General features: G+C 39.4%; 1 protein-coding gene across 1 annotated transcript in view; it reads left to right on the forward strand.

Annotated features, from left to right (window-relative positions):
* Window positions 1-21,380, forward strand: part of LOC124573670 — a 75,607-nt gene that overhangs the window by 46,084 nt on the left and 8,143 nt on the right. Inside the window, exons 5-6 of the mRNA XM_047131143.1 lie at window positions 16,254-16,367; window positions 18,919-19,074. Of these exons, the coding sequence (XP_046987099.1) occupies window positions 16,254-16,367; window positions 18,919-19,074 (270 nt within the window). The remainder of the gene's footprint in view (window positions 1-16,253; window positions 16,368-18,918; window positions 19,075-21,380) is intronic.

The raw sequence follows: 21,380 nt of genomic DNA on the forward strand, positions 1-21,380 counted from the left end.
GCCAATGACTCCATGTGTGTTTTAAGGCGGATGTTCCCCCACCACATCATCTCGCGTTTTGGAGATGTCCACTGGCCCGCGAGGTCACCTGACCTCTCAGCCTGTGATTTTTTTCTTTGGGGATACCTAAAGTCAAAAGTCTACGTAAAGAAGCCCCGAAACTTAATTGATCTGAAGGAGGCAATCAGTGCGGAAATTATGGCAATTCAAGAAGAAACAGTAGTGAAAGTGATGGAAAATTTCGAGGAAAGACTTGTGGAACGCATCACCGAGGAAGGACACCATCTTCCGGAAGTCATTTTCCGTACATGATTTTTTGTGGTTAGTTCTTGTAATTGGGTGCCTGGGAGCATTTAGTTACGTAATTGAATAAAATTAATTTGTAAAACTGATGGAGTTATAGTTATTTAAAATGTGACCATCCTTTTTGGGCCACCCTGTATATCGAGAGGTTGTAACAATGAAAAATTGTACTGAAATGCAGGAGGATCTGCAACGAATTGACGCATGGTGCAGGGAATGGCAATTGAATCTCAATGTAGACAAGTGTAATGTGCTGCGAATACATAGAAAGAAAGATCCTTTATCATTTAGCTACAATATAGCAGGTTAGCAACTGGAAGCAGTTAATTCCATAAATTATCTGGGAGTAGGCATTAGGAGTGATTTAAAATGGAATGACCATATGAAATTAATCATCGGTAAAGCAGATGCCAGAGTGAGATTCATTGGAAGAATCCTAAGGAAATGCAGTCCGAAAACAAAGGAAGTAGGTTACAGTGGACTTGTTCGGCCACTGCTTGAAAACTTCTCACCGGTGTGGGATCCGGACCAGATAGGGTTGATAGAAGAGGTAGAGAAGATCCAACGGAGTACAGCGCGCTTCGTCACAGGATCATTTAGTAATCGCGAAAGTGTTACGGAGATGATAGATAAACTCCAGTGGAAGACTCTGCAACAGAGACGCTCAGTAGCTCGGTACGGGCTTTTGTTGAAGTTTCGAGAACATACCTTCACCGAGGAGTCAAGCGGTATATTGCTCCCTTTTCTTCCGTTTTAATCTGTTGTTCATAACCAATGAACTGTGGACAGACTCCACATCTGCCCCTGGAAATGTCTTACAATTTAAAATCTTTTCCCTAAATCTCTGTCTTGCCATTACATAATCTATATGGAACCTACCAGTGTCTCCAGGCCGCTTCCAAGTATACAACCTTGTTTCATGATTCTTAAACCAGGTGTTGGATATGATTAAGTTATGCTCTGTGCAAAATTCTACCAAGTGGTTTCCTCTTTCATTCCTTACCCCCAATCCATATCCACCTACTGCTTTTCCTTGTCTTCCTTTTCCCACTGTCGAATTCTAGTCCCTCATGACTAATAAATTTTCGTCTCCATTGACTATCTGAATAATTTCTTTTATCCCATCATACATTTCTTTAATCTCTGTACCATCTGCGGAGCTAGTTGTCGATTGTGGCTACAATAATGCATTCACTATGCTGTTCGTAGAAGCTTATCCGCGTTCCTATTTTTTTATTCGTTGTTAAACCTAATCCTGCCTTAGCATTATTTTATTTTGTTTTTATAGCCCTGTATTCACCTGACCAGAAGTCTTGTTCCTTCTGCCTTCACCGATGACCGTAGCAGTCTGGTCCCTTTAATCCCCTTCTGCCTTCTCTAATTCCCAATACATCTAACTTTAACCTATCCACTTCCCCTTATTAAATTTTCTAACCTACCTGCTCGATTAAGGGATCTGACATTCCACGCTCCGATCCGCAGAACCTCAGTTTTCTTTCTCCTGAGTAGTCCCCGCCAAGAGATCCGAATGACGGACGATTTTACTCCCAGAATATTTTATCCAAGGGAACACCATTATCATTTAAGCGTACAGTAAAACTGGATATTACAGTAACGTAATACATAGCTTGTTTTTCCCTTCAGCGCTTTTATCAGGCTGGGGATGGGAACTGTTTTATGGAACTCGGTGTTCAAGACACAGCAGCAAGTCATTGTGTTCATCACGCAAACTGACAGCGTACGTTAGATCCACTTTTGGAAAGTATCGTATTTCAGAATCTGCCGACGCATGTTTGACTTTTTTACCCAGTCTAATGCTTATCTTATTGGACAGCCACCAAAACCCGTCAACAGGTAGAGGTTGTTGCATGGCTTGCCTATAGAAGTTGTTTACATACAAGTACATGATGTAACTTAAATCACGAGATGCATTGAACTGTTCATACATTTGCAGATTGTTTTCCTTGACTAACATATGTACATGCTGGATAAGCCTGCTGCAAATACCTCATTTGAAAAACAACAATATTTCAACATCGATCGGTTGTTCAGTGTTGACACATGTTTTTTTCAACATAGCATCCCACGAATACCTTTGCATGGTGTCAAAGTTGTCAGGAGCCTGTTCGATTATGTCCAGATCTACATCCTGGTATTGTTCGACAGGATCTGCAAGCAAATGCAAATCTGCGTCCATATAAAGTATTGCATATGCTTTTAATTTAACGTCAAGCACTCACCACGTACCAAAACTCTGCATCCGATATGGAAGTGGCTTAATGTTGGCTGGAGAATGCAGTTATGTCGGGAGTGTAGTTTCGTTGGGTCTCTCTTACGAATCGAGATATTGATATGAGAAATCGCCCTGCTTCGTTACGAGAAACGCAGCTCGACTAAACGGTAAGTCCTCCTAACTCACCATTTCAGCAAGTTTCTGTAGTGGTGCCTGCTTGAACCTCAGTGAGTCGATGCATCTCAGTGTAGCTTCACTGGTATTCTCTTTGATAACAAAATGTTCTCTCATTGGTAAGAGGTAGACCACTAACCTAATCTCTGTTCTTTCCGTAATCACGGAAAGGCTCGAGTAGAAAGTGAGCACAGCTCACACTTAATCTGTAGATGAAAACAGGTATGTACTATGTGGTGTTTCTGCTTCTGTATGCGGATCTCATCACTGTTCACAGACGTTGTTGAAGCTAAAAGGTTGTGTGAGAAGTATTCCTGATAAATGCGTCATTCATTGTACTCGATTGGGGCATTTATGTTGAGTAATGACATTGTTGTTTCACTTTTCGAGCCTAGAGATTTAAGGAATTGACGGTTCTTGGGGGTTAACGCATCGTGTTTTGATTGTAAAGTGAGGCGCTGCTGGCTGTGTGTGCCGGTTGCATACCATATTTCGATACTAACTCAATGAATGCGTATCACGATCTGTTCGTCATCGCATCGTGTTTTGATTGTAAAGTGAGGCGCTGCTGGCTGTGTGTGCCGGTTTCATACCATATTTCGATACTAACTCAATGAATGCGTATCACGATCTGTTCGTCATATAAACCAATGATACTGTTGCTCTAGTCTACAACCTTCACTGAAGATCATCTAATGACCGAGCAGTCACTGTGAGGTAAATCACTTTGTTTGCCATCCCCACAATTTTTTATCCTGGATCTAGTGTAGGGTAGAACCCGTAAATAGTCTGAATCTGTTTGTTGTTCATAAATGAATTCGTTGCAATATTGTACTCGACTCGAGTTGTACTAACGGATAGTATATCCATTAAATGAGCTGACATGTAAATTCTATTCGGGTCTTTTTGCATAATTCTATCCTTTGAGAAACCTGTAAGTGAGCCTACTGAATTTTCCAGTGTAATATCTATTACATTCTCGGTTGTTCTTTTTTCCTGTTTTAAATGTGTTGAAATTCGCATGTGACTCCAAATCTGGTACAGTCTATTTTAAATAATCGTTTAGATCATCATCAGTGTCACTTGCGCCATGAGGTAGGTGCACAAGTTCACTATTTCGCAGATGTATATTGCAGTTACATGGAATCATATTTGGAATTATGTTCTGTATTTCTAAGCCTATCAGCACAATACTCCAACCTCCTTTGTTCATTTCGATTGGTGAGAAGTAATCCGTGCTTAACACCATCGATCGACCATTTAAAGTCAAAGTGGCTAACATCACTCCTCAAGCTCAATTGAGAAACTGATGTACTAATTACCGCTTTTATATCTTCCTTGCGGCTGTCAGTATCAACATGAGACATAGATCTTGGCAGAGGTATGTACTGAAAATTTGGTAATATTGAAAATTGTGAAAAATATGGTTACCAGCAAAGTAGCTGGGTAATTATTCTGGAAGCAGTAAATTGCCAAATGAATCACGGTGATAACACTGTTGGGTGTTCTTCTTCTAACATTAGCCATCCACTACGTTCCGGGTCCTTCCACAACTTCTAATAAGGAATTGGTTATTCATTAGATTTCCGTACATTCTCTAGTAGAGTATTGCTCTCGAACACTCCATGAAATCTTGGGACAGAAAACGTTTTGACGAATTTAAACAGGCCGACATTTGTAAATGGTCCCTCAAGCAGTATATCTAATAGTTTATTTTTTAATAAACAATCCAAGCCCTAACCTGCAAGGTTTTAAAATAGTCCTTTCCCAGTAGCTATATATTCCTGGAGTGTATCACGCCTTTTATCTTTGGTAAGCTGCTACTGTGCGTTTTCCGCGTTTTTCACTGTTCTGGCTACTGATGCCACACTTTCTGCTGGGAACCAACCGTCGAAAGTCCAGTCAGCGTTGGATTTAATAATAGGAGGATTCCATCTGATGCGCGTGGCAGTGGTAGGACCTTGGGCGTTTGAATCAGTTTTTCTTTTGATGTTCTTTCCGCTGCAGCCAGTGAGAAACGTATACATATTCTCGAATACCATGGCGTGCTCTTCTTATTGTTCTTCAGCAGTGTCACCTTTGGTTAAACAGTTATTCATAACAAAATGTTAATGTCAAACCATATTATCCACGCTATATGTATGCGCAATCAAAAAACTTGTCCCTTGCAGGATCTGAAGCGCGAGCAATTTGCTGCTCAGTTAACTGTGTGACTTTAAAAAAAAAAAAAAAATGTGCTACCAGATTTGAAAGTATAGGAGAAGCACAACTGACTCACCTACTTAAATAAAAATTTTTACACGACCGAGCAGTGAATTACAATTACAAAATGTGCCAGGAAATGGAGTACATAATTTCACTAATGTCTGCAACATGCCTTGCACAGGAAAGATCATAACTGTTTTTTTATGTGTATGTAGAGCCAGAAATCTACTGCAATATGTGACAGCAAACAACATTCACAGGCTTCTTGTTCCTTGGATATGGTTAGAAGTTTCTGGCTCTCGATGCACATGAGCAGCCAGTGTAGGGCTACTGGTGGGAAAAATATGGCATGCCTGAACAGATACCTGACACTTTCAAGTTTTGTTCTGGAATTGTATTTACAGTGATCGAGAATGCCACTTTCAAGAGAAACTGCAACCCCTTGAACTGGAAAGGCCACTTCCTTGGGATGATTTGAATTCATGGTATCAACACCGTCTATCCTTTGGCTCCGCTGGCGATAATGGTAGCCAGCATGATATGCCTCCTCAGCTCTGTGATGCATAGCCTGGTGCCACTGCACAATCTTGAGACATACAGGCTGTGCATCAGTAAGACAGACACGCCCAGCTTTAGCAGCAAGTGGAATTGGGGACAGCACCTACGACAACTATAATGAGTTTAGAAACTCTACAGTGTATGCAATAGTGTCATCACTGAATCAACTAACGTGTAGGTGGTCACCTCACCAGGTACTTAATCAATAATTGTTTTAGTGACATTTTCCACTGATTCGTTCTTGGGAACCAATATCTACATGCTAAACTTAGTGCATTCACTTCATAGTTAACTTTATGGATGACTTTTTAGTCACGTTACCCATCCTACAGGAACAGCAGTGACACTGACCACGCCATGGTAACAGTGTTCTTTTCGGTATAATAGGTAGCCTATGTGTTAACTCAGCTTGTAAATTAATACACTTCCAAATTTCTTCCAAATTCATACAGCTGTTTCATCAAAAACAAGTAAGACACATGCTCACACACTAAAATTCACATATTTGATATATACAGGTATAGTAATGTGAAGTGATTTATGTAACATGTAGAACGTATTTTTGTAAGGGAAAACAAATAAATGTCTTCCTTAAATTATAGTCATTTTTTCTTTTATTCTAACCTGTCATATATAGGGGAACTCGGGGCAGAACGGGATAGCGGGGCACAATGGGAAATTGCTATTTTCTAGACTGGACAGTGTTGCAACCTGGTGTATGAGCATGTAACCATTTCTCCGAATGGAAGGGAAGTGAGGGCAGCCATTCCGATTTAGTTTGAAGTGCGAGATCTAAGTGAATTGTTGTCCGTCACGTTACCGCTTGCGTTGTTCTAACGTTTGCTGAATTTCAAGGCCAGGTAAGCTGTTAATTGTTAATTGTTAATTGTAAACCCTAAAAAGACACATTCCCTTAAAGCGCATGGCATTTGTTATACTTTAGTTACTTAATGCGTTTAAATACGTCAGTTATTACATTCCATAAAAGTAGTTAACCTCAAAAGTGCTCTTGGGGCGAACGGGACGGGGCAGAACGGGATAGTGTCCCGTTCTGCCCCGTCATATTTTGATGCAAGTAGAAAGCAAACCTAGCCTGGATGTTCATGGATGCCAGACCCTCCCAACCAGCTATGTATGCCGAACAACTCAGATTTCCAGATATCGCCCGAGGCTGTCATTCCAATCCCACTTATCTGTCAAAATACTCAGCGGACTACAAGACGGAAAGGAAAAACCGTCGTATTAACAGATTCTCCTTATAAGAAGGAACTGCAGAATGATGTAGCACGTAAAGTAGGCCTACAGAAACGAGGACGGTGCAATAAATGTAAACAATGTCAGGACAGAGATGTCAGGTGCAATGCAACTTAAGGCAAAAATATCAAACTGCACACCCAAGAAAACCAAAACAGAGGACATCAAAGACCTTAAGAAAAATAAAAGGAAGAAGATGATGGAGAAGAGAGAATCAGAGAGAGAGGATGCTGAGTGCCTCTACTGTGGGGACTTCTACTCCGTTTCTAACGAGGGCTGGGTCGCATGCCAGAGTGGGCACAAAATTCATGTGCTGCCATAGACAGTGAAGATGAAGAGGAAATACTGATTTGTGACTATTGTCTAAAGGGCTAGTAGTTAGTGATTTGGTGGTGATTAAGCATTGTACATTTTTCAGAATGACACTTAAATATTTTCTTATTTTGAAGAATGACTTTTCAGTTGTTTAAATTACGCATTCCTTAGTCTGAATTGCCTGTTATACAACATTTTGTCACAGTTTAATACGATATTCGTAATTCAAATTCAACGTTTATGCAATAATTTAACAAAAAATACCCTTATCCCATTCTGCCCCGTGGGTAGAGCGGAACGGGAATTATGCAAGACTTTCTTTGAAAAATTGTAAAAAATGCAAAATGTATTGTTTTAAGTGATTTTAAGATAAGGTACATTAGGTTACAGTACAAGTTTTTTTTATCACTTTAAGAAGTGTTTCCTTGTGTCCCCTTATTTTATAGAACTTGTTAAACATTAAGTATCCCGTTCCGCCCCGAGTTCCCCTACAAACAAAATTGTTTTCAATGTGCAGTTACATCTGCATTGCACGAATCTTTTTCTATAAGAATGGGTGTGTTTACACTTTATTTTTTGTCACTGTACACAGATGTGTACACATCTGCATAAAGTGTTCCTTTTTTTTACAACAGATGCAGACTTCTGCATTGCCTACACTTTTCTGTCTGGAGGGGGGCATTTACACTACACTAGAAGTGCGTTGAAATATGGGCTTCTGCACTTGAACATCAAATGCACACTGCATTTGAACCGGCTGTGGCCACAATGGCTGTTGCCTGAAGAGGTGTGCTGCAGCAGCAACGACAGCCAATCTTACCTCACATCACCAGCAACCCACCCCTGCCCTCCTGTACGGTGCAGAGAGGCATGGACGCTCACGGGGGTGGTGTGATGTGGGGGGGGGGGTGAGGGTAGTGGCATGGAGGGACCTCTTCCTCCCAGTGTGGTGTGAAAGATATAAACAGAGTGTAAGTGGAAAGATTACAGCTTACAGGAACTAGAGTTTGGAGAAACAGTAAACAGGAATTCTAGAAGTGACCATAAAATATCTATCCATCTCTGAGTGAATAATAACTTGGACAAAAAATGTTAAATGTGGGATGAGACTGCCATCTCTTGTGTCATGGATATGGTTGGACCTCAAGGAAGAACAAACATATTCTTTTCCTAAGACTAATAAAGGGAGAGAAAGGTGACCTTGTCCTTTGTTCCAGAATTACAGGCTTGGAACAATAGGGGAAACAAACATCCTTTGTCTCAGTAGGAACACCAGGAAGTGTGGCAACAATGAAGGCTGCACCAATATTCCAGGTCAGCAATCTTGAATTCCAGCATGGCAATGTGCCATCTCGGATTTTTTCCCTGCCAGTTTCTACTTAGAATAATAGACCTACTTCCACAGTAACACCATAGGTTAGGGAGGAAAATCCTGTAGCAGAATTGGGCTAATACTGAATTTCCAACAAGTTTTTTTAATTATCCACCAAAATATGATTTTCCCGCCATTTTATACATAGCACAATTGACCTTTGTCACACGGGCGACCTTGGGAAAGAATACCCGTTGTTCCAGAGCTGAGACGCAGAGGAGGCTGGGGAGATGTATGATGTGAAAAACCACTTAACTGAACAATGAGGGTATTATACAGAAATAGACCTGTGTTTCAGAACAAAGATGAGGAGGACATGGAAAAACTCGTTACGGAACACAGAGGAATTACAGAACAATATCCCTTTGTTCCAAAACAATAAAATGGATAGCGGTGAGACAGGAACAAACACTTAACATAGCACTTAACATAACTATAAAGGTGAGAGGGGGTTTGCATCAGCTGTCCTAGAACTGCCCTTGTGCACCTACTGTCTTCTCATTCTTACTGGGAAAAAGAAAACTCATTTAATGTGCTATTGGAAGATCAGGTTTCAATTTTTATAGATATTTCCCTTATATGTTTAAAGTGGTAACAGTCTCCTTGCGTAATGTTTTCGTTCTGATTAGGAAACGCAGCTACAGGAGAAATATTTTTGTAATTTAATTTAATTTTCGTGGTGGTTACTACTTGTAATTTGTGAAGACATCGTTATTTTGCGATGGATATATTATATATTTATCTTGTTTTTTTCCCCCATCTGTTCATATATCTTTGACGTTGTAGCGCATTTTTTTTCTTTTGTCCTGTAATATAGAGATAAAAGTTGTTTTCTAGATGTAATACGTATCTGGAAATTATTTCTTTTTTGTAAGTAGATAAATATATTTAGAGTTTAATGATTGTGGAAAGCTTTAATTTTTTGTGTTTATCGTTTACTGTAATAATTTTGATAGAAAATAGTTGTGTGAAGATATATGTAATTTACTTGATGTTGTATAAACTGTGGGCGAGAGTATTGAGAAAGAGAGAGAGAGCAATATCGATAGTCGAGCCAACAAAGGGAGTGTGTGTTGTTGGGTAGCTAGAGAGGCGGACACATGTTTTACTGAGGGAGTTGTGACTTTTACGAACTGGTGAAGATTGAGTTTAGTGGCAAGCGATGTAGGTTTTGAATGATTGTTTTATACCAGTACGTGATATGATAATAGTGAGTGTAGAAACTGCGCGAAGTAAATACGGAGACTGTGCCGTGAGACGAAGTAACTATGACAATGCAACCGAGAATGGGCGGTATTGTAGCTTTGTGTCTGTGAATTGAACTGCGCTGGTATTTAAACTGTGTTTTCGTACGCTCATGTACTGTGAACTTACATATTTATTCGCGTTTCGATGAACTGTCGGACGCCTATAATCAGTAACAGTCGTTATGAACTTATGCGAACTGTCTATTGTGTGTGAGTACATTCCCGCCCAGGACGGTTTTTCGCGATCGCGGCTGTCACAATACGAATTAACTTTCTATAGAATTCGCCGTCGACAAGTATTACAAACTGTGTGTGGCATAAGTAAACTTAAATTGTGTGTGCCAGAAACATTAATACTGTGCACATACGGACATCTGCAACAACAATTACATCGACCAACCTGTGGCCGGCAAAACGCCACTGTAATCAGATTTGCAGCTAAATGAACACCACCGCCCGCCCGATTACGAGGAAAAATCATCAGCTGCAATCACACGACCGTGGGAGCAGATCTCAGCGTTTCACCAGGACCAGCCAGCTGCCGTCGATATCACGACCATCGTTACAACACACAAGACAAGATTTAAAAGCAGCGCTCTCCTCTCAAAGACTCAAAATTATTGCAAACAATTTTAATTTCCTTTTGGCTGACATACACGTAACATTTGTCTTCTTTAGAATAAAAGTGTTCCCCACGAAGTGGTGTGTTCTGTGTAGACATTGTTGACTTTTATTAGCAGTAGCCATTTCCCTTTTAATTATTTCGATTTTTTTTTTACATTTTAAATCCGCTGCCGCTGCATGTGTATTTTTTTTATAACTTTTGGAGGATATGTGTCTAAATTCGTGTGCCGTAGCATTTACCAGAAGTATTGTAATGCTGTGCTACTTGGACAAGGGCGCCCGCCATTAATTTCTTAAACGTCGACCAATGACAGTGAAGCTCGCTTGCTATTGGTGCTAACATTCTATAGTGGGTAATTCAAAGGTGGGTAGCTGTCAAACCACACGGGTTGTGAATACCTTGAATGAGAGTCGTGTAAAATTGTGGGTTCATCACTCAACTTTGGTATTCTTTTGTTTATTGATGTTAGAAACAAATTTTTTTGTCAATATCCTTAAATCTTATTTAATATGGTTATTCTATGCTAAACTGGGATAAATGCACGGTCAGATATTGTGTTGGGAAGTAAAATTTGGAGAAACGTCTATTTAGATACGACTTGATTTGGACTGGATTAGTTAACACGGTACTTTTCGGATATTTTGGCGATACTTAGTGACAGGGTAGAATCGCAGTCGTCACATATGGCGACCGTGGAGTGACAGGACAGGGTATTTTGATGCTGTCTTAAAGAATTGCAATCTTCGGATCTCAATTTCAAAAATTTTGATAATTAGTGGGAGTGGTTTGTTGGTGTTAGGATCAGAAAATTGACAAGGTGACTTTTAAAGAGGATGAATGTGTAGCCAGTTTTAAAGTGTGGGATGACGAGCAAGGGGAAAATAAAGAACATGAAATTGCTATGGAAAAGGTGGAAAAGGATACAGTAATTAACACAGAACCAGAGGTTGATAAAGATGTAGATGGAACAGGAGGGGTAAAACGTATGTTCGCTGTACTGTTAGCGGAAATAAGAGGAATGAAAGAGGGCCATAAAGGTTTAAGAGAAGATATAGAGGGTATAAATAAGAAAATGGAAGCTGTTAGCAAATCACAAAAGGATATGAGAGAAGAACTAAAGAATTTAGATAGGAAATTTGAACAAAGGTTTGAGGATTTTAAAAGGAAACTAGATGATGGGATAGAAAAGAGGATTCCAAATATAAAGTTGGATATAGGCAAAGATTTTAACAAATTTATGATTATGTTAAAGAGACATTTAAAGAAACTGAATTCGAGCTGATGGAAAAGCAAAAGAGTGTTAGGGAGGAGGTAAATGGAAGGGTAGATTGCTTGGATAAGAATATTGTAGCACAGGCTGAAGTGTGTGATAAAAGACAGACAGAAGTGAAGGAATATTGTTATAGAATTTTGCAGGAACATAGTAAGAAAGCTCAAGTAGAAGTGGGAAGAATCAGGGAGTCCACTACTGTGATTGAGAAAAGAGTAGGAACTTTGGGAAAAAAATAGAAGATAGGAATTGTACAGCTCCATCTGTGGTAGTACATATGAGAGATGGTAGTACTTTTAATAATATAGTATTTGATCCTAAAGGCAACGTCCATCCAGTGGCTTTTGTGAATAGTTTAAGAAGTCAGTTTACTGTAGAGTGGATTGAGAAAGATAAATTAAGGAGGGCAAGTGCATGTTTGAAGGGTGAAAGTTTAGATTGGGGAGCAGATGCACCAGATAGGTATGAAACTTTTGAGGATTTTGTGTCAGCTTTTCTAGCAGAGTACTGGTCTAAAGAAAAACAGAGTGATGTAATTGAGGCTTTTAAGAAGGCACCATGGTATGATAACCGAAATAGGGAGAGCATGAGAGAATATTGTGAAAGGTGGAACAGTAGGTTGAAGCATTTGGACAGTACTTGGAGTGATCGAGATACAATAGAAGTATTGATGGGGAAGTTACCTCTTAATAGGAGATGTGGATTAATAGGGCATAATAATAATCTGAAAGATTTTCTGAATAGGGGGAGAGATGTGCATAGATGGCAGACAAATTGTTCTCTTGATGTAAACAGAGATTCTTGGAGGTACCAAGAGAACAGGGAACAGACCAGTAGAGCGAATCAGGTAAATGTGAGAGGTAGGGGAGAAAGAGGTCGAGGGAATTTTAGGGGTAATGGTAGAGGTTACGATAGAAGAGGAAGTTTTAATACGGGAAACGGTACACCGCAACAGTAAGGGCCCATCCTGGGGCGGGTCAAGTATCAGGGCCTACCAATGTTGCCAGTTGCCACAATGATGTCAGATGTTTTGTGATGTGCGGCATTAGTAATACTAATCATGGTGATAGGGGGTGTGGAAGTCAGAACATAGTAATTGAAGAGGTAGGGCCCAAAATTAAGCGTGGGAATAATATAGAATAGGGGGGTTCATGTATGGAGATATTTTCTCATATGTATGATGGTGTTACAGAATATGAAAAGGAGCAAATAGACAGGGAGAAGGAGAATGAGGTGATACAAATGGAAAGTATTGAAAGTGAGGAGGAAGAGACAAGTAGTGGTAGTAGTGACAGTGAAGGGGGGAGAAGAAGAGGTAACAGATGAGACATTTCTTTTCCAGAGTAATTTGCATAGGAGTAAAGGGGAAGAGAACGGGCCAGTTTCTGAAGTTATTGAGGGAGAGATTTCTACCGATTCCTTGAACCATGGTGTAGATACTGATGCAGAGGAAAAAATTAATGTGTTTATTATTGGCAAGGATAAGGATGTGGCAACTTGTAGCGAGGAGGAAGAGAGTTTATGTGCAATTAGAAGGGAGTCAAGAGAAGAGGAAAGCTCAGTGATGGGTTGTAGAAAATGGGAATATGATAACATTGAAAGAGATTTGTTACATGAAGGTGAAAATATGGGGGGTATTGAAGCTGGACAATCTTTTGTGAAAATGAAAACCTATGGTAGGGAACAAAAGGCTCTTTTGCATACAGGTAGTGAAATAAGTGCTGTATCAGAGGAATTCTATAACTGCTTCAAGGAAGGTAATGAGGTAATGGACGTACCTGTGTTGGGGTTAAAAATAATGGGTGCTACGGGCAAGTTGAGCAAAGCGGTCAAGCGACAGATCATCTTAGAATTTGAACTTGGGGGCATAAGCTTAGTACATAATTTTTTTGTTGTTCCTGGGCTCAGTGTGGAAATTATCCTGGGCATTGACTGGTTGACAGAGTGTAAAGCAGGAGTAAATTGTGTGGATGGTTTTGTCACTTTTTATAATGAAGGATTAGAAACAAGTGTGAAATTTGATGGAATGATAGTGGGTAGCAATGATTTAGTTGGTCAGTTGAAAATGAGTGATGACAGTAGGAGTCAATATGAGAGGTTTAGAGTTGAACTTGGATTATAGGGGTAGCAGAGAGGAGAGAGAGATAATAGAAGAATTGAAGAACCAGATGGACAAGGTAGAAGGGTTAAGTAAACAACAGAAAGAAGAGTTAAGGGAAGTATTATGGATAAATAGAGAGGTATTTTCTGACAGACTTGGTAAGGTTAAGAACTTTGAGTGTAAATTAGATGTGAAACCGCATGAACCCTTTGCAAGAAAGCCGTTTTCTATACCATTTGCGTTGAGGGAAGCTGTACATAAAGAGATTGAGAGAATGGTAGACTGTGGAGTTACAGAAAGAAGCAAGAGTGAATACAATAGTCCCTTAATAGTGGTGGGCCAGAAATATGGTAGTGCAAGAGTGGTTATTGATGCTAGAGCTTTGAATCCAATTGTAGTTTCATTAAAAATTAATATTTCATTATGATAATGCTTACTGCAATTCCCACTATATGTCAAGACTAAATTATACGTACAGTGTGCCTAGAAGAAAGGTTGCAATATTTATCGAATATACAGTATGCAAAAGAAAGGAGAAAATTTCCTATAGACTTTGGTATTAAATCTCTTATTTTCGGAGCTATTGCCTACTGTCACTACTGCCAACAATCACCATCTCTCTACACTACTCTCCACAACATTTTCTCGATGTGACTGTCAACTATTGCCACACAGACTTCCACCCTACACCTCATTGAACCACACATTCGGTGAAACACCACTGACTCATGCCGGATTGCATCCCACGCACACTCCGCATCCATCTGCTTTCTTGTATATGAAGGCCATATCTGCCGTCTCCTGTGTTGAACTGGGAGCTATAGATCCAGTAAGGGGCACAGTAAGAAATTTCAGTAGTGCACTGTTGTGTCACAGGGAACGATGCGCCGTACGAACGCTACGGGTACACCAGCTGAAATGAACTTATCTGATAGATACACTACATACAGTTGTACATGCTCTTGTGCTGGGTACGGGCTTGATACCAAAACAACCACGGCGTGCTCCATAAAACTTTAGTACCTACGTGTTTCCTCATTTGCCTATGACAAAGTGCTCGGTGTGTAAGATATGCTCATGTACAAATGCAGATCATAACTCCGAAGATACGAGGCTTACAGCAAATGATCATAGGAATAATTTTTCTTCTCTTGATTCATGTTCCATCCTCCGTAAATATTGGAACCTTTTTCCCGGACACCCTGAATATTTCCGCTCTATATTTGCATTTTAGACAAGTCTAAATCGAGTATGTCTTTTATAACTTTACGTACATAGTACAGAGCTCTGATGCAAACAAAGTAGCTACAATGTAACAATGATACAGCTATCCAGCAGTAAAAATTACTTTATTGACACACCGTATATTGCAATGATCAGCTAAGTGACTCTTATTTATCTTGCTAATACTTTAACGTTCCAGGCATCCCAGTGCTCCAGGTACCTCATAGTAATGTGAAATAAATTTAGATGCTCCGAATCCGTCAGCTGTACTGCAGCTAGAACACTGCGGTGTATATGTGTGTGCTGGTACGCATTGTATGGTGGAGCACTGGCAGCGGTGGACAGTCTGCGCATGTCGACTTCCCTCTCGCTGGAATACAATTTTATTAAAACCATACTAGGGGAGAGTTTTGTACCTAGAAGATAGTGTAACTAGGAACACATAATGTTTTTAATCGGTTCTTCAGTCTAGTGATTGATTTAAGAACCATATGAGGAAGTTCGCCCTAGAAACCGCCCTAAGCCTTTTTCATCATTTTCTACAAATTTTTTGTTGCTAGACTTGAGGTTGTCCTTTGCGCAGTATATGTAAATGTTTCTAGTTCTACATAATGAAGTGCTGTATAAAATATCAATATCATTGGGAATACAGCGTTAATTCTTCAGTTACAGAATATCATTGCAAGTAAAATTCTACAGCATATATTTTTGAAACTAGATATATAACCTGGCGATAACTAAGTCGTAGTTTGTCGGTCATGCATCATCCTGAACCCTGAAACGGAAGAAGGTATTCTACACTGGAAAAAGTGATATTTTCTCATTTTAACTTGGTGTCGTAACATCTTATCAATTTACCTGTCTTGAAAATGGAAATTTGTGTTGGTTCCCAATGGCTTCACTTTGAAAATGGATTTAATTCGTAACTCATTTTTGCTAATACTTCCACTTACTTTGATTTCACTTACTAATTACTGCTAACCACGTAACAGATAGATGACTAAATACAGTACTGACAAGATTATCTTGATTGCAACGCTTTTAACGCAAGTTGCATATTTGTTGCTAAGTACTTGATCATGTTATATCTCGGCTATTTTTAAAAATTTGCAGAAGCCTTAGTTTACTGGCGTAATTTTTTTTTAATTTCAGAAATGAATGCTGCAAATAAAATGTGAATGCATTCATTTGAAAATGGAGTAAGAAAATACATTAAACGTCTGTTATGGGTCTGGCTAGAGGCGAGGTTTAACTGATGAAGGATCTTTTTTCATTAATCTACAGTTTTATACGTTCAGTATTTTATTTTGTCAGTATCCTTGTAGTATCACTTAGTGCTTTGCTAGAAATTTTAATATTATCAACCCTGTAGGTGTTGCAGAGAGACGGGCATATCACCAAGGCGCTGAAGCCACTGATGACGATCCCTCCTATACTGTATGAAACCGGCCTGTACTGCATTGCCGGGCAGATGTTAACTGATCAGGTGAGTGCCACTACTGCGTGGATTCTGCGTAATGCACACATTATACGCAGCAGAATTGTCTAATACATTTCCATTAGTAATATAATTACTCTGAAGATGACATGGTAATTGTTGATGGCAATCTGAGTACTCACCACCATCGTCATCATCATCATCAGCCGTTAGACGATCATCGCAGCGCAAAGGCCTCCTCCACACCTTTCTACGTGTTGTGGTCTTCAGCTGTGCTCATCTATGTTTCTGCCACACATTTTCTACTGTCATCCATCTACCTTCCATTAGAGTTAGTATTACGAACTGTTAATTAAAAAGCTAAAAGTAGTTTCCCAAAACTCAGTACTTGAGGTATAGCTTTTAGCTACAGAACAGCAGAAACCCACCGACAAAATACAGGGCTTGTCCAGAAAGGAAGATCGGATCAGTCGCGAAATGGGAACTACACTGAAAATCAGAAATGTTTTATTTGCGAGAGTTGGCTCCACCTTCCAGCTACTTCTCTACATAGTCGCCGCTCCAGCTAGGACATTTGTCGCACCGTTGTACCAACTTTCCAATAACCCCGTCATAGAAGGCAACCGCCCGTGCTTCCCGCCAATTCTCTGAGCTCATCTATAGCTCGTTGTCTGTGCGAAAATGTTGTCTTCATTGCCCCTGCAGATTGCGACCTAGAATTGTCACGAAGTAGGAACCGTATGACAATTCTGTAATGTGGGCTGCATAACATGAGGCGAAATCTCTCACCAGGACCTCATACTTGGCGGGAGACACTATCTTCCACGCATCTTTATGTCTTCACCATGCGCTCAGAACTGGAAAGAAGGAAGTGATGTAACCGACAGGGATACTAGAGACACTGTCCAACACATATTTGCAAAGCTTTATTAGATTTTCACAGTGGTTTCCATTCGTTGACCGACAGGAACTTACTTTCTGAATATCCCTCGTATGTATGAAGACAGGACTCAGAATTTACAAAAACATTTGAAATCGATGAACAAGCAAAAATCATAATGCCATTTTTGAAAACAGTGAAACACTGCGTGGAACTAATTCATTTAATCACTTAGGATCATGCACAGTGGGATGAGAAGATCTCAGTCCAACTCAAAATCTTGCAGGCTTTTTTGTCATTAGAGGACTAGACAAATCTTCATTAAATGTGTCAGTAAGATTTTTCGATATCATTAGTTTGAATCAGTTTACAAGGAATGACGATCATGATTAAAACTTGCATTTTGTTTGAGTATAGTGTCTGCTATTTCCGCTATTGAGACTATGGAGGAGATCAGCATTTTAGTTATTAAGAAACATGTGAGAAATAATTTAATGCTTTGTGGCAACCTGTCGTCAAGTGTCCTACTACCTTAGAAGACAAATCGTAATTGATCCTTTCAAAGCAGTTCTGTTTCAAAACACATTGACAGTGAGTGCGGCATACAAGATACTGATATTTATTAGTGATAATCTGAGTTGAATTCAGGTATACACGCAGAAATTGACTGCTACACGCTGTGAAGGAGGGTTACATCAAATATTAAATCAAATTTACAGCAGAAAAAAGCTCTTACCGAAAATTTTTAACAACCATAAAAAGAATTCACTAAACTGAATGTTATCAGTTAAGAAGGTGTATGGTAACGAAAATTACGTGGGGACTTTACAATACTAATAGATCAGCACAGAAAGAAAGAACGACAGAAACAGCTGTTTTGTGCGTCGGCATTAGAAAAAACCAGCGTGTGCTACTGTTCATAGCGGAAATACCCATACATTTTGGTATATGAAAAGATTGCGTTGCATGCATTTCATTTGAAATTTTGTTCCCAGCTAGACGCTGTGATGACTCAACCAAGTATGATTGCGCAAAGAAAAGACTGTAAATAAAATACGGTGTATTTTGATACTTTTGCGTAAATGACACGTGCTTTCACCAGAATTTGCTTCCAAGTAACAATTATATATTTTCAGCAAGTGTGCTGTTTTCCGTTATTAGTAGGTATTTACTTCTTTCGTTTTGCGCTCAATTTAAAATAATATAAAATTAATACTAATAATAATTTATAGTTTTCACTTTTAAATATTCACACATCAAATTTTATACGGAATTTTATGTTCTTTGCGTTAGTTTATGCACTTTGCGTACTACTGCTCCCATATATCTCATTAGTTATTCTTAGTTGAAACAAATACTCGTAAACACAATAAAATTTAATGGGCACCTCTGCTGCTTTTAAATAAAATACGTAACGATGAATACATAGCAGCGTCATCATCAGTACGAAAAAAAAGCATGGGTTCTAATGGAGTATCTCGTGGTGTAGTAGTTCGCAGTGCAAAATACTGATTACGTGACATTTTTAAATCTTCCGCTCACACCTTCTCTTTTTCATGACAGTATCTAACGTCGTGAATTAATTGACTGCAAGTAGCGGCGTAACTTACATGAATTGATGTGAAACTGATATACAGTGTGACAATAGTTTTACTTACGATGTAATTGTTTGTCAGTAAGCTAACTTGGAAGCCCTTTATAAAGATGTCCGTGTTCCAGAGTGAGAAGCTGGTCAACTCGGCCGCCAGCTGTGGCTGGGCAGACTGTGACGCCCGCTTCAAGAGGAGCCTCCTCGTCTTCATGACGGTGGCCGGACGGCCTCTGGAGATCACGGTGGGCAAGACGAGCAAGCTGTCTAAGCAGATGCTGGTACAGGTCAGTGGACGAGAGTCTCACTCATTCTTGCGCAGAAGTAAGCTTGTCAGGCGACTTTACAAGCGAGGTACTCAAGATTTCCGTTCCTTGCACAATCGAATAGTTTGATGATCAGTCATTCCTTTACCTTTACACCACACGTTCCATAAATCCCTCCATGAAGGCGAACCTTCGGAGATGTGTAACAAGTCTCCTTACATATTAGAAGGTTATGGTCAGGAACTAACAATAAATCGGGACTAATATTGTCTGCTCACTTTGATGCTTATGGGAATATACAGGCCGTAACGGTTATACCTGCATATATTTTTACATGTAGTACCTAATGAGGAGGTATTGAATAGGATTGGGGAGAAGAGAAGTTTGTGGCACAACTTGAATAGAAGAAGGGATCGGTTAGTAGGACATGTTTTGAGGCATCAAGGGATCACAAATTTAGCATTGGAGGGCAGCGTGGAGGGTAAAAATCGTAGAGGGAGACCAAGAGATGAATACACTAAGCAGATTCAGAAGGACGTAGGTTGCAGTAGGTACTGGGAGATGAAGAAGCTTGCACAGGGTAGAGTAGCATGGAGAGCTGCATCAAACCTGTCTCAGGACTGAAGACCACAACAACAACAACAACCTTAATATGTACGCACATGAGTGTGTTGGTTGTTTTTTCTCTGCTCCAAACAGAGTTCCCATATAATTTACTAACTGGTGTTTTATCTTCGTACATCCATATTTAAATTGGATTATGGTGGGACACAGCTGGTATAATTTTTATTAAAAATGAAACTCCTCCAGCTGTACTTAAGATTTTATATTTATTTGGTTACTAATTTCGACGTTGCGTCAATGCGATCTTCAGGCCCTATATAAGACACCATACATAAAACAAACAATGTGAGACATCAGTAGTCTGTGAGCTATTGTACAAAATAAATATATTACAACCATATTATATAAAGGATGAATTCATTAAAAGTAGTTACATTTCGTTCATTTTCGCTAAGATGGAATTTACCTTGACATTAGCAATTTATACGGTACAAACAAGTACAAATGATGTTAAATATACACAGTTATTTTCGTTATAGATCAATACTAGACACTTGAATAAAAGTGGGGGTATATATAAGTCTAGGTGATCTGCCGTTACTCTTAGAGGTAATAATATAGGCATGAAACAGTACCAAAATTGTGTTAACATACGTAAGGTATGATTTCATTGTTTATAAATACTGAAAGGTGGGAAAGGCGGGAAGGAGTTACGTTTGCATAACACTGTATCGTCATCACTATAGAGTAACGAAGTGAAATAGGTTACTGAAACAACATCATTCACAACCATACGAAACACAAGTGAGGAGGAACTGGAAGAATGATATGGAATCCAGTTAACATATTAAAAGGTAGACAAAGGTGTAAAATAAATACATATGAGTCAATTGATTAAGCTACTCATTCCAACAAGAAAAATGTAAGCTAACATGCCACCAAAATGTACCATTCCAATGTCGGTGCCTCATTTAAGGCCGTAATCCAGGTCTAAAGTAATCTAATTCTAATATACCCGCATTCTAGTACTCAGCCACATACAACTGATTTCAACAAAGTGTACAGTGTGTCATTTTTCAAATGCTGCCGACATACACGTCCCATAAGTAGTAATAACGAAATACGACCGTTTCTCTATTCGTATGTCAACTGTTATTGTCACGTCACTTTCGGAATGACTTAGCTTCCTTGTAGTCTAGAAGTTCACGTCATTGACGTTTGCTACGAACATGGTTATGTAAACGACGTGCTTATAAGGAACCCGCTCCCCCTATGTATGTCGTTTCTGAACTCTACCGGGTTACTTAAACACACTAACAGTGTATTATAAGGAAGAAGAATCAGCAATAATCAATGGCAGGAGGATACGGAAGGCACACAACGTGTATCTACACGACATGTCGATCCTCAGGACACGGAGTTGTTCTTATCAGAATCGTTCTCAAACCAATTCCTACAAAAATAGTTCAAGTATACATTCCGACGTCGCTAGCTGAAGACGAAGAGATAGAGAAAGTGTATGAGGATGCCGAGTAGAAGAAGGGTAGAAGAAAAGGCTACATGAGAATATTGGCTTGGGACAAGAAATGAGAGAGTAGAAAGACTAATTGAGTTCTGTAATAAATTTCAGCTAGTAACAGCGAATACTTTGTTCAAGAATCACAAGAGGAGGAGGTATACTTTGAAAAGACCGGGTGATGCGGAAAGATTTCAGTTAGATTACATCATCGTCAGACATAGATTCCGAAATCAGAAACTGGATT

This window comes from Schistocerca americana, chromosome 1, assembly GCF_021461395.2.
Source record: "Schistocerca americana isolate TAMUIC-IGC-003095 chromosome 1, iqSchAmer2.1, whole genome shotgun sequence".
NCBI lineage: Eukaryota > Metazoa > Arthropoda > Insecta > Orthoptera > Acrididae > Schistocerca > Schistocerca americana.